We start from the raw sequence: 13,814 nt of genomic DNA, 5'->3' as shown, positions 1-13,814 counted from the left end.
CCACAAGATGATTCAATTATGGAACCCGCGGATGTCTGTACCTTAGATGGGTCCGGAGCTGCTGTGCAAGCACCGGCTTCTGAGGGTGTTTTCAGGCCTAAAGATTTGTATATTAGACCGACGCCATCTTCAAAACTAAGGCCAAAATCTAAATCTATGTCTAAAAAACTGACGCCTGGGCCACATGTGCAGGCCCCTATGCCTAAAAAAACAAATGATCAAAATGTCTGAAGATTTAATTACTCTGATCAGGGATAGCCAACCCCCTCCTTCTAAGAGGCCTAGGCAAGGCATTGATTATGAATCTTCTGAACAGGATTCTATTTCTTCTGACTCTTCTAATGAACAGGATTTGTCTATACCTACTTATGAGGATTCTGATGCAGAAGATTCCATTCCTTCTGCTTCTTCCCCTGAGGATTTTTCTTTTGGGGAAACTTTACATACCTTAAGGGAACATTTCCACTGGGAAAGTCAGGATTTCTCTGAATCTAAAAAGAGACTTAGGGATTTTCTTCTTCTTCCTCAGCATAGGCCTTTGGCTGTACCTCCTGTTCTAGACATTGTTGATGATGTTTTTTCAGAATCTAGTATGGCTCCTGATTCTCTGTCTCCGGCTCCTTGTAAGCCAGACAGATACTACAGGGTTCCTGACTCCCACAAATTCCTTTTCAAAAATCCTATTGCAGATCCTGAAACCATTTCCCAGGGTCCCAAGGGCATTAAGGCCTCTACTGCTAAAATCCTACCCCTTCTGATAGAGATTCCAGGGTGCTGGATAGATGGAGTAAGAAGGTTTACACTTCTGCAACCTTGGCAATCAGGGCTTTAAACTGTCAATTTCATATGCTTAAATATCAACAGCATAACATGGGACTGCTTAAACAGAAAATGATGTTAATTTCTGACTGTGTGGAAAATAAATATTTACAGGATTTATTGCATTCAGCTGAACAAGTTGGAAAACATACTTTGCAATGTGGTTTTGATTCTCTGGAGGCTGCTTGCAGGACTGTTGTAACTGGGTCTGTGCTAAGAAGGCATGCTTGCCTCAAAGAGCAAACTCTGCCTGATCATGTTAAAGTAAAATTGTTGGATGCTCCTTTACAACAGGACCATCTCTTTGGTAATAAGGCTGAAGACGTTTTAAAAAAGATGCAAGATAAAGCTAAATCTATGCAAACTGTGAAAGATTTCTTTCAAGTGCAACCTCCAAGATTTAGTAGGCACTGACCTTCTAAGAACTGGTCCTTTCCAGTTCCTTCGAGAGCCACTCAAGTCAAACCCAGACATTCCAAAGGCTCCAGGTTTCAGTCACAAGGGACTTTTAGAACAAAACAATGGGGTGCCTCCTCCTCCAAATCTGGAAACAGCAAGGCACCTCCCTATGGTAAACAGTCTCAATGACTTCCCTCTACACTTACCAAGCACTTACCTTTTAGCCGCCCCTTTGGGGGGAAAACTGGCACTTCATGCAAGAAACTGGCAACTTATAACCCAGGACAAATGAGTTTTAAATATAGTATCCCAGAGATACAGATTTCATTTCCACATGTTGCCAATTCCAAATGGACAGCCAGGCCTTCCCCCAAATCAGTGGGCAGAGGCCCAGAAACAAGTACTGTCCCTCATGAACATGGGGGCTATTCAACCAGTACCAGAAGAGGAAAAGGGACAAGATTTCTATTCAAGACTTTTCCTGGTACCCAGAAAAGACAAATTGTGCCGTCCAATTCTGGACGTATCTACTCTAAACACATTTCTGGACATTCCAAAATTCAAGATGCTGACTCTTCAACAGTTACTTCCTATGCTAGGCAAAGATGCCTGGTTGGTAACTCTAGACTTAAAAGAGGCTTACCTGCATATCCCAATCAGGGAATCTTGCAGAAGATAACTCCGCTTCAAAACAGGCTACTTGCTTTACCAGTTCTCTGCACTGACCTTTGGTTTATCTACTGCACCCAGGGTCTTTACAAAGTGCCTGGCTCCAGTAATTGCATTTTGCAGGCAAAGAAATATTCAAATACATCCATACCTGGACGATTGTCTAATTCAGGCAGAAAATAAGGACATTCTTCTAAAACATCTGACATTTGTAAAAAGAGTTCTAACTTGTTTAGGGTACACCACAAACGAAAAGAAATCACATCTGGTACCCTCTCAAAAGTTACATTCCTGGGTGCAAGCTTGAATACAACTGCCCAGATGGCTCACCTTACGCCAGAAAAGCAAATTCAATTGGTAACTTACTTCAAACAGGTAGCCACAAAAACCCTGCTATCTGCAAGACAAATTCTGCAAGCCTTGGGGTTCATGGCCTCCTGCATTCTTCTAATTCCATATGCAAGACTGCATATGAGGAAACTTCAATGGTACTTAAAATGTTTATGGAGGCAACATTGTCACAGCCTGGAAACAATGATTCCTATCATCCCTTTTCTACAACTAGAGTTCCTATGGTGGGCAGAGGCCTGCCACCAAAACAAGGGACTGCCATTCACTCCACCCCCTGCCACCCAAACCCTAACTACAGATGCATCAGACTATGCTTGGGGGGGGCTCATCTGGCAGGGAAGTGCATTCAGGGCAAACAGAGCCCAAATCAAATGCACCATCATATCAATCAGAGAGATGCTAGCTGTACAGAATGCACTGACAGCCTTCAAGGACTACCTTCATCCAGGACAATTAATGATAAAGACAGACAACACCACAGTTATATGGTACATAAACAAGCAGGGGGTACACATTCCTACCCCCTTTGCAGACTAGCCATAGCATTGTGGAACACGGCCTTGACCTACCAAGTACAACTACAAGCTCAATTCCTGCCAGGAAAGCTGAATACTCTGGCAGACGAGCCAAGCAGAAATCTCATGGACCCACACGAATGGAAACTGGAACCACGGATTTTCAACATGTTGACACGCAAATGGGGGAGTCCAGACATAAATCTTTTTGCCTCACCCCAGAATGATCAGTTGGACAAATTCTGCACAAGAACTCTTCACAAAAAAGCCTGGAAAGTGGATGCTCTGTCATTCAGCTGGAAAAACCTATCTGTCTATGCTTTTCCCCTCTGCCTCTGCTCTCCAAAGTTCTACTGAAAGTAAAACAGGACAAACCGAAAATGATTCTGATTGCTCCAGACTGGCCTCACCAACACTGGTACCCACTCCTGCGCAATGTGTCATACCTTCCACCATGGCACCTGCCTCAGACACCTTACTTACTGTCTCAGCAGAACAACCAAATTCTGCACACTCAGCTCCAAACTTTGAATCTTGCAGCGTGGCTAATCACCTGAAATTCACTCTTAGCATCCCTCAGCAAACATGTGATGGATGTCATTTTGGAGGAGAGAAGGCCTAGTACTAGAAAATCTTATGCTGATAAATGGAAAAGATGTGCCTGGCATTAATCACAAGGAATAAGCACAGCAGTGCCCAATATTCCTCAGATTTTATAATACTTAACTGAGATGCTTCACAAGGCCCTGTCCTTTTCGTCCATAAAAAATCCATGCCTCAGCTATTTCAGCTCATTACAACACAGAACCTCCCCTCTTCTCTCATCCTCTGCTAAAGCAGTATCTCAGAGGGGCCAAACACTTAAGACCACCCAGGAGAGCTCCAACCCCTGCCTGGGACCTCAGTTTTGTATTGGAAAAACTCACTCTCCCTCCTTTCGAGCCAGCTGCTACTGCAGACTTAAAATTTATCTCCTGGAAAACAACTTTCCTTTTAGCAGTCACTTCACCTAGAAGGATTTCTGAATTGCAGGCTCTTATGGCAGTGGAGCCTTTCATTATTTTTCATGCGGACAGGGTGTCTCTCAGGACCAATCCATCCTTCATGCCTAAGGTGGTATCCAGTGTGGCTCTTAATCAGACCATTAATTTGCCACCTTTCTTGCCAATCCATAGAACAAGGGGGAGTGGATTCTGCATTCATTGGATGTACACAGACTACTTAGATTTTACTTAAACAGGACAAAATCTCTAAGAAAATCTGAACAACTACTGGTGGCATTTGCTGCAGAGGGAAAGGCTATTTCAAAGCAGACTATTTCCAAATGGATAAGCCATTGTATTCGTTTCTGCTATATGCACCATGGTAAAACTATCCCCCAGGGGATCAGATCTCATTCCACCAGGGCTGCATCTACTTCTACAGCCTTTCTCAGAGGTGTTCCTACCAGAGACTTTCTAGAAGCTGCTACCTGGAGCTCAGTTCATACGTTCACCAAACATTACAATTTACCTTTCTTCTCTAAAACCAGAGCTGGCTTTGCCACGGCTGTCCTGCAGGGCCTTATCGCTGGTCCTAATATTGTATAAATCCATCCTCCCAACCATAGCTTTGGGAATCTATCCAAATGTAATGACTGCAACAGTGAAACATGAAGAACATAGTACAGTTGTGTGTACACTTACCATAAAAGTAGATGTTCGAGTGTATTCACTGTTGCAGTCTTGGTTACCCTTCCTGCAGCCCCCTGTTTTTCTCTTACTATACCTCTTTCTTTTACTATGCTTAAAAGCCATTTTGGTGTATTTGCTTTTGTTTGGAGGTATATTTTTTGTGTTTTTAATTTTATATATATATATATATATATATATATATATATATATATATTTTTTTTTTTGCTCCCCATTTGGGGGACACCTGACATCTGGGGCAAGAAAAACTGATGTAATGGCGTTGGCTGCATGTTTTATATCCCTGACAACCTGACATCATGGAAAAAGGGACAGCAACCGACATAGGACCCAAGACTTTGTTAATCAGGCCGACTTAGGGCAACCTGCCAGCAGATAACCCAAATGTAATGACTGCAACAGTGAATACACTCGAACATCCACATTTATGGTAAGTGTACACAACTGTGTTTTCCTTAACCTCTTTACTGATGAACATTTTCAATAGGGCAGTATCATTATTACTTATTGTTTTGGGGGTATTTTTGCTCACTATATGTAGATTAGGGTGTCTTCAAATTAGTTTAACAGTGTTCTGAAATGGTTATGGAATGGTACTGAGATAATTATCTATAGAAGATCTTTAGATTGTGCTCGAGGAGCTGCTTGTTGAATTTTAATGAAAAAACAAACACTTTTGATGTAATTTTTATGCCATGAAATTTAAATGAACAAAATTGTACAGAAATGTATATTCATTTTATAACTGAAGTCACAGCAACATGAAGTGCAGTTTAAATTTGTCTGCACTTTTATTTTAAACTGATTGTTTGCAACTGTTACAGTTTTTGAAATTTTAGTGGGCATTCTGAACTGAATTTGGTCCTACCTACAAATGTCAGTACTTCTATATTGTTTCAAAATGTTCTTTTTAGTTTCTAGGACAAGGCACCTGTTTACTCAACTGTACACATCACATTGCATAACCTAATAGCTCTTATAATAAGCAGACAGCGAATGTGTTTCAGAACAAGTAAAATATGCAGATTTTGTTGTGACATTTAAAATGACAGAAACATTACTCTGGTGAGAAGAGGGTATTATTTTTATTCTGATTTCACAATAACACACTAATGGGATGATTCAACTATACTGAATTTGTTAACCTGAAAAGCTGCTACCAGTGATATTTCTTGCAACTAGATAATATTTAGCCAGGTCACCATAGAAATTTTCATTGCTTTTTCTGATTATGTACCAAGGAGATCTTCTGAATTCTTGTAGAGATCCAGACGTGAAGATTTTCTTCTTGGATTCACTTTGGTTTTCTTTGAATCCTCACCCTCCCTCTCTCTTCTGGATTAATCATTCAACCTACTACATATTTAGACATTTCCCTTAGTGTGTCTGCTAATAGTTATATTTTGTTCATTTCATACTGCATTTGTCTGATTAGTTTCTTGTATTGCTTAGCCAGATACAATAGTACTTTAATATGTGCATGCACAATATATTTGGATAACAGAAACAAGATACAAAAGAAAGAAAGCAACCGTTGTTGGCCAGAACATACAGCACGTGCACATTGTCTGGTGCTGCTCAGTATTTAGGTTTTTAAATGTAGAATGCCAAATCCCATCAGCATGATTCATTGGTCACATTGGTCAGGATACTCAGAAAATTGAAATGTTATAATAATCACTACATTTTAATTTTAACCAGAAGCACATAGTGATAATAACCATGCCATCTTCAGCCTTTTGTTACATATTTTTAAAATATACAGATCACTGAAGTTGTCTTTAGTCATTTTGTAATTCTGTATTCTTTTTTTTTCAGTGCTGAAGCTTCTTACAAGGATCTCCCAGCGGTTTCAGAAACATTTCCAACATTAAGAACAATGATAGAGGTCTTAAATACAGAGTCACCTTCACATTGTTAAGGGAAACTATGATTATCAATATTTATGCAAATAAGCAAATAAACTTAATCATTTTTTTCTTCTGTGTTAAGTTATTTTTACAAGGGCAAAATTGTGGAGAAGTTATGTACCTCCTACTTTTTATACTTTTTGATACTGGTTTGATACTTGAATAAATATCTTTTAGGTTGGGTTTCTCGTTGAAGATGAAAGCTGGATATTGGTTCCAAGGTATCTTTTGTGTGATGGGTTTAAATATATTTTTAATGCCAGTAGATGGCAATTTTTCATCTGTTTTCATTTAATATTTGCATACCTGGCAACACAGTTCTTCAGCTTTTTCTCCATTTTGGAAACAAGCCTCTAAACTTTAAAATGTCCTACAGGCATTTACTTGAATTTTATAGTTTGCACTGAACAATGTTTTGGAATTGGGGTATGTGAAACAGGTACTCATCAGTTAATCTTGAATTTTCTGAGCAACCCTAGAGGTTTTCTTGGAAACTGTTTTGTCACTGGGAGCGGAACTTAACTTGATATTTAAATATGAGCCCCCAGCAGTAATCCTTACCTTCATTTTTATGGACCATGCTGTATATCCATAAATTTGCACTTTACTGTTTCACTTTAAAAAGATGTGACTCAAATTGTTTTTATCAGTTCATTTTCTGACAGGGTATAAACCATTAAAGGATGTGTTGGCTGAGTGCATAAAACAATAGAATACATATTTTGAAAATTGTTTTCTATGGAATTGAGTAATTTTTGGCAAAATAAAGAGCTTGAAGTTTTAAGTTGCTTTGATTTTGTTTTTTATGCATCCACCACAAATGTTATTACATTGTTGCTCTGATTTTCTGTTGTATTACTATAGTGGAAAATGAGACATTTTAAAATGTGTCATTATAAAGTGGCCCGTTTCACTGGAACAAACGCAGTGTAAGCACACACGCACACGCACACACACTTTTCAGCACTCGAAGTCAGAAACAGTGAGACTTAAAAATCGTTGGTCACATAGTGGTGAAGTTGTTACTGTTGCCTTTTGTTTTTTGTAGACCCAAAGTTTTGTTTTTAGTACTATTATTGTGAAACAAATGTGTTGCAGCTTCAGGTAAGGAAGAATTGAAGATATCAGCTCACTGGAGAAGGACCACAGCAACCCCCTACAGTGGAAGTAAATGAGGCTTATGTAGTTTTACATGGATTATGGGTGAGTAGTTACCAGATGACAGATTATTGGGGCTACAGTAGATAAGTAATCAGTTGCCTTCCTTAGAGAATGGCTGTGCGATTTCCTGCTGCAGGAGCATCTCCTAGTGAATATGGAGTATGCACCTAAGTGGAATTAAATTAGTGGAAAATCAACATTGCTGCCCTAACTTAGCATAAAGCCGTATGTGATGCAGTGTGATTTAAAGAGTACATGTAGTCAGTAGCTGTGAGACATCTGACTGGGAGGGGTTCAGTACTTGTAAGTAATGAATAAGCATATGTCTGTGTGTGTCTTGCATACTGTTAGGCCTTCATGCCTCAGCATGTTGCATTAACTAGTAAATGTTAAGTTGTCAATCTCGCCTTCATTCTTGCTGGATGGGGTTCGGAGCCGATCCTAGCTCGAGAACTCCTTTTACCAGCTCGAGGCAACCCTATATCCCATGATGCAAGGCGGAACTACCTCAGATCTCGTTTGCCGCTTAGCGAAAGAGGTCTCCTTTGCCAGCTGAGGTAAGTTTTTTCTTGTTAAAGAAGAAAAAGTTCAGTTAGGGGTTTATTTTTTCCCTTTAGTGTTAGATTAGCTTGTACTTAGTTTACAGCCCACCCTATTCCCTTCCTTTTAAACTTTTATAACAGTTTTCAGTTTAAAGTTTTAGTCAGGCCTAGTTCCCAAGTTATTCCCTTCCGTGTAGGGATTAAGTTGTGTGTTTGTGGGGACTGTTTGTGTCTATCCTTTTTAGGATGTCTAAGGAAGGCAAGGTGAAGTGTGACCAGTGCTGTCAGAAAATGTCCCTGACAGGCGGTCACACTTCTTTTGCACCTGCAGGACTCCTGTGCGTTGTGTCATGCTTTTAGCCAGAGAGTCCTGCAGGAAAGGAGGAACAAATTAATCCACCGAGGTTTACTTAAACCTGAAGGTTCTCCTCCTAAGTCTGGGGCAGGAAAACCTCTTAAGTCACCGGCTCAGGCTACAGTGTCCAAGCCTCCTCCGGTGGCTCCGCCGCCCGAGCCGATATCGGCGGGCTGGAGTCGATACTCTTCTGTTAGAGTAGTGGGTTCGGTGCCCGATACCCTGACTACTGTATCCTCGGCTCCATCTGGGGTTCAAGGGACTTCGGCCTCGACCCAGAAGAGATCCCGGTCCCCTCGATACTAAGTATTCACAGCCATCGGAGCGATCTTGAGATCTTCCAGGCTGTCTGACCATGATTTGGAGAGGGTGGTAAGCAGGCTGTTGAAGTCTCAGGCACTGGCCCAAATGCTCCATAGCCCGTCTCAACAGACTTGCTATAGCCCGATTCTTGAGATTCCTCCTCCGACTCCACACCAGAGTTTGGAGCCGGAGCTTGGGACAGCGACTGTTTGATGCGGAGCCGATACATCCTTCGGCTCCGTCACTTCGATCTCCTCCTTGAGACTTTCCTTGGAGGGATCCGTCGCCGGGTTTCCACTGTCGGCTCCGAGGGGCTAGTGGCATCGGACCCTTGTCCCTCGAGCCTTCTCTCCTTGGAGCCGACCATTCCTGTCTCTTGGAGCGGTATGTTCAGGTCTCCCGGGAGAGGAGCCTTTGAGGTGATGAGGAGTGTCCTGGCCTCTGAGCCTGGTCAACGGTCTATCCCTCTAGCTCCTCCCTCATCAGTGCCTGCAGATGCCTCTTGCCAGCCTCCTCAGGCCCAGGGATCCATCGCCCCAGGTTTCCCCACTGGGAATTTCCTCCTCTTCTGAGGTTTCTCCTGACCCTGCAGGGGAACCCCTCGGAAGGAAACACACAGACTCCCTGAGTCTACTACATCTGATACCGACTTAGATGAGTCGGAGGGGTCCCCTCTGAGGATGTCTCATTTTCAGACATCCTTGAGCTCCTCAAACAGAGGGGAATTGGCCCTCCATTGACTCCTCCGAGGATGAGTCGGTATACCTGGAGGCTTTGGATCCCGACCCTCCACCTCCTGGGTGTCTCCCTTTCGACCCACTCATGCAGGTAGTGGCTCCCAGATTCTATGGAACCTGTCCCCAGGAGACCATCCAAGTTCATCACGCCCCTTCGGATAAACAGTTCCTGTCCAAAGGTGTCTCTGTGGATGCTATGGTGGTAGCGGCCACTAAGAAGGAATTGGCGGATCCTTCAGTACCTGTCCATCCTCCTAATAAGGATTCTAGGACCATGGACAGGTATGGATAGCGGATGTTTTCTTCAGCGACCTTTGCTCTGAATTATCTTTGTCACTTCACCAGACTTCAGAGATATTCTCAAGGAACTGGGAGAAGTAGTCCAGGATCCTTCTGCTGCTGGGGCTCAGGAAAAGATTGCCTCTCAGCTTGCTATCCTGAATTCTATATCTAACTCCTCCATGCGGCTCATATCTAGGCACAGGTGTTGCTCTTAGGCGCCAAGCCTGGATGCGGCTGTGTAATTTTCCTTCACCAACACCGGTTCGGCTTTGTTCGGACCTCAGGTGAAGGATACTTTGACCAGATGTGAGCAGGACGGTAAAACTCTTTCTGCCGTTGGAGTCCAGTTTTCCACTCCTTCTAGACCATATTCCAAGGGTCAGAAGGAAGAGGAGCTACACGGACACGTGGGTCAGTTTACCCCAGAGGCAGAGGGGGTCAATAATAGCCGCCGCCTAGAGGCAGGGGGCTCCTCAGAACCAGGGCAGCAGGGAAGCTCTTCCTGAGAAGCCCTTTCAGCATCCCTGAAGTGTTGCCCGACTGCCCACCCTTGGAGGCAGTCGGGAAGAATTTCGCTGTACCCAGTAGCCTGGCAATCCCTATCACAAGAGAAGTGGGTACAGTCGATCATATCCGAGGGTTACAAAATCCGGTTTCCCGTGCCTCTACAATCCCTTCCAGACATCTCACCCGGTCAAAGGGATTTGGTAAGACAGGAAGTTTCAAAACTCCTGGAAAAAGAGCCATCCAAACAGTGCCAGACCAAGTAGGATCCGCTTCTACTCAAGATTCTTTTGGTCCCCAAAGGACGGAGATTGGAGACCAATACTAGACCTAAGCAGACTAAACAAGTCTGTCAGAAAGGCAAAGTTCGGATGGTCACGCTGCAATCCATTCTGCCCTTTCTGGGCAAGGACAACTGGATGTGCTCTGTAGACCTTTAAGATATCACATAAAGATTCACAGATGCTCCAGAAGGTTTCTCCGGCTGGGAGCCAGTCATTACCAATTCAGAGCACTGCCCTTTGGCCTCACTTCAGCCCCCAGAGTGTTCACCAAATGCATGGCAGTGGTCACAGCTCATCTGAGGGACGCCGAGGATTCCAGGTGTTTCCTTATTTGGACGACTGGCTCCTCTCCGCCACCTCCAAGCATCAGCTTCTTCGGTCCAGAGACTACACCCTACAGCTTTGCAAGAGTCTAGAAAATCCTCTGCTGCCTTGCCAATCTATCACCTTTATAGGCCAAAATGTTAGCCAGGCTAACAGATCAAAGGATTCTGGACATCCAGAAATTTGTTCAGCTTCTGTTACAAAGCAACAAGATCAAAGCCAGGTTTGTCTTGAAAGTTCTAGGCCTAATGGCTGCAGCCATTGTTCTTCTTCCACTGGCTCGCTTCCACATGCGTCTCCTGCAGTGGATGTTATTCACACCTTGGTCGTACCACGATCTGCCCATGAGACACGAGATCTTAGTGACACAGTCTTGCAGGGCTCATCTACGATGGTGGATATCTTCCCTCTTCTTCATCAGGGGTCACCACGGATGCCTCTCTGATCGGGTGGGGGCATTATCCAGGATGGTCCCATAGAATACCACCTGCACATAAATGTCCTGGAGATGAGAGCAGTGCTTTTAACGTTGCAAGCCGACTTTCTTCCCACAGGGACTATTGCAGTACAGACGGACAACATGTCTGTGGTCTGGTACATCAACAAACAGGGTGGAACCAGGTCCATCTCTTCTCAGCGGTTTCGCAGGTCCAACCTATTGGCGGACAGGCTAAGCAGATCTATTCTGATGCCTCACGAGTGGTCTCTCAATCAAGCTGTAGTGGATCAGATTTTTCATGGGGCACCCTTGTTGCAATCTTAATTACTTCACACTTTGAGAGCCAAATTGATCCTCATTGCTCCATATTGGCCTCGACAAATTTGGTTCTCTACATCATCATCTTCTGGTGCAGCCCTGGCATCTGGACCCAGTTCCGGATCTTTGATCCACCAGTCAGGTCAGCAGCACCGGGCCATTCATTCTCTCAACCTCACTGCTTGGTTGCTCCACTTCCTTCCCTAGCCAGGCTACCAATGATTTCTGACTCTGTCAGAGACATTTTAGTATCTTCTTAACTGTTTATGCTAGCAAGTGGCGTTTTGCCGATTTGGGCAAACGCCAGAAATATTGATCCTTTCACCGCTCCTGTACATTCTGTTTACAGTCAAAGTACAACTGGCTGCTATTTCCAAGTATCATGTTGGCTTGCATGACAATAACATCATGTCTCATAGGTTATGCAAAGCCTTTTTAAGAGGAGTTTTTCTCCTCAAACAAACATCCTCCTCCGCAATGGGATCTAAACTTAATGTTAGCATCCCTAATTCTATCTCTGTTCTTTGAAGTTGTTGATGTGGAAAACTATATTTTTACTGGCTGTTACTTCTGCAAGAAGAGTTTCTGAGATTCAGGCCCTCTGTATTCGTTCACCTTATCTGGTTTTTCATAAGGATAGGGAACTAACCCTTCCTTTCTTCCCAAGGTTGTATCTCAAGCCAATATTAATCAATCTATTGATCTACCAGTTTTCTTTCCTAATTATTCTGACAGAGCTGAACAGAAGCTGCATTTTTTGGATGTTCATCGTCAGCTCAGGTATTACTTGCATAGGACTAAACAAATTAGAAAATCAGACCAATTGTTTGTCTCCTATGCAGAAAACAGGTTAGGTCTTCCAGTTTCTAAAGTGACCATATCTAGATGGTTGACTTCCACCATTAACTACAAACAACTACCTTCTAAGCCAAATCTATCCACCTCTGTAGCCTTTCAGGATAGACTTCGTGTCTCATTACAAGTTGGATTTGGCCTCCAGAGATAGGGCCAGTTTGGTTCCACAGTTCTCAAGAGTCTGTTCCATTGAGCCACCCGGGATACAGGTGCTAGGGAGCGCGGTCCCATCCAGCAAGAAGAAGCGAGATTGACAACTTAACATTTAGAAGTTATGTACCGTTGTCTTCTCTGGCTTTTCTCTTTTTTATTTTTATTTTTTTTTTAACAACATTTTTGACCCGGAATGTCCGACTAGGTTCCACAGAGCCTGTTTTCAGCGGAGGCTGGGGAGAAATGCTCAGATGCATGTCTTTGGAATTCTGGTCCCCTCCTCCTTCCCCTGGCCTGGACAGATCTTGGAGAGTTCCTATTAGATTGCTTCCTCTGGAGAATTGTTATGAGGACTTAGGAATCATGGTTCCTAATTATGTTAGGATAAGTCTTTAGCAGGGTCAGTTAGCTGCCAAACGAGATCTGAGGTAGTTCCGCCTTGCATCATGGGATATAGGGTTGCCTCGAGCTGGTAAAAGGAATGTTATGGTAGGTACATAACTTCTAATTTTCCTGCTTTGGCAATTTACCATGATGTCAGATGTCTTTGTTTTGTTTAAAAGAAAAACGCACACACATATTTTAACACAAGTCCCTTTGCTCTGCTATGCTGTGGTAGAGGCACTGATAATAGTGCAACTGAACTAGATTTGGTCACTTAAAGTTCTTTTTGACTCAGCTCAGTGGATGATTACAACCCAGGCGACTGGGATTCTGTTAGTGGTTTGGCACTGAAGAAGTTTGTTGGGCTGGAGAGAGGAATAAATGGGGTAACCCACTTGCCTTGTTGTGGAGGAAAGAAGGTGTACAGACTCAGGGGGCACACGCATGGATGGGATCTTCCCTGGTCGAAACTGAGAAGGACAACTTTACTGTGCCTTATGGCAGGGGGGGCATTGATCGCTGGGATATGCCCTCACAGAAGTGAAGGATGACCCAGCATAGTTAACCCACTGCACAGCTACATACAAGTAATTTATCCATGCCTGAAGAGGAGAGTAGGGTAAAAATAGGAAAATAAACAACTACACCTGATGGATGGGCCTGTAGGATATCCCTTTTAGTCTGCACTCACCCCAGTGACGGGGAATGAATGGGCAGATTGGCCAATAGAGGTATGGATGATTAACATGCAACAGGGCAAAGTGAAATGAAAAGAAAAAAGAAACTTTAAGATTTATTTTTTTGCATTTTACCAACTAC

The 13,814-nt window shown here is 43.2% G+C and overlaps 1 protein-coding gene across 1 annotated transcript in view; it reads left to right on the top strand.

Moving 5' to 3' along the window:
* Positions 1 to 7,138, top strand: part of TTC13 (tetratricopeptide repeat domain 13) — a gene marked incomplete in the record, with an annotated part of 1,979,199 nt that extends 1,972,061 nt beyond the window's left edge. Inside the window, 1 exon segment of the mRNA XM_044063689.1 lies at positions 6,263 to 7,138. Within this exon segment, the coding sequence (XP_043919624.1) occupies positions 6,263 to 6,365 (103 nt within the window).
* Between the last annotated feature and the right edge of the window lie 6,676 nt (positions 7,139 to 13,814).

Source organism: Protopterus annectens, chromosome 1.part0, assembly GCF_019279795.1.
Source record: "Protopterus annectens isolate FY-2018-M chromosome 1.part0, PAN1.0, whole genome shotgun sequence".
NCBI lineage: Eukaryota > Metazoa > Chordata > Ceratodontiformes > Protopteridae > Protopterus > Protopterus annectens.
This window is presented reverse-complemented; position numbering and strand designations above follow the sequence as displayed.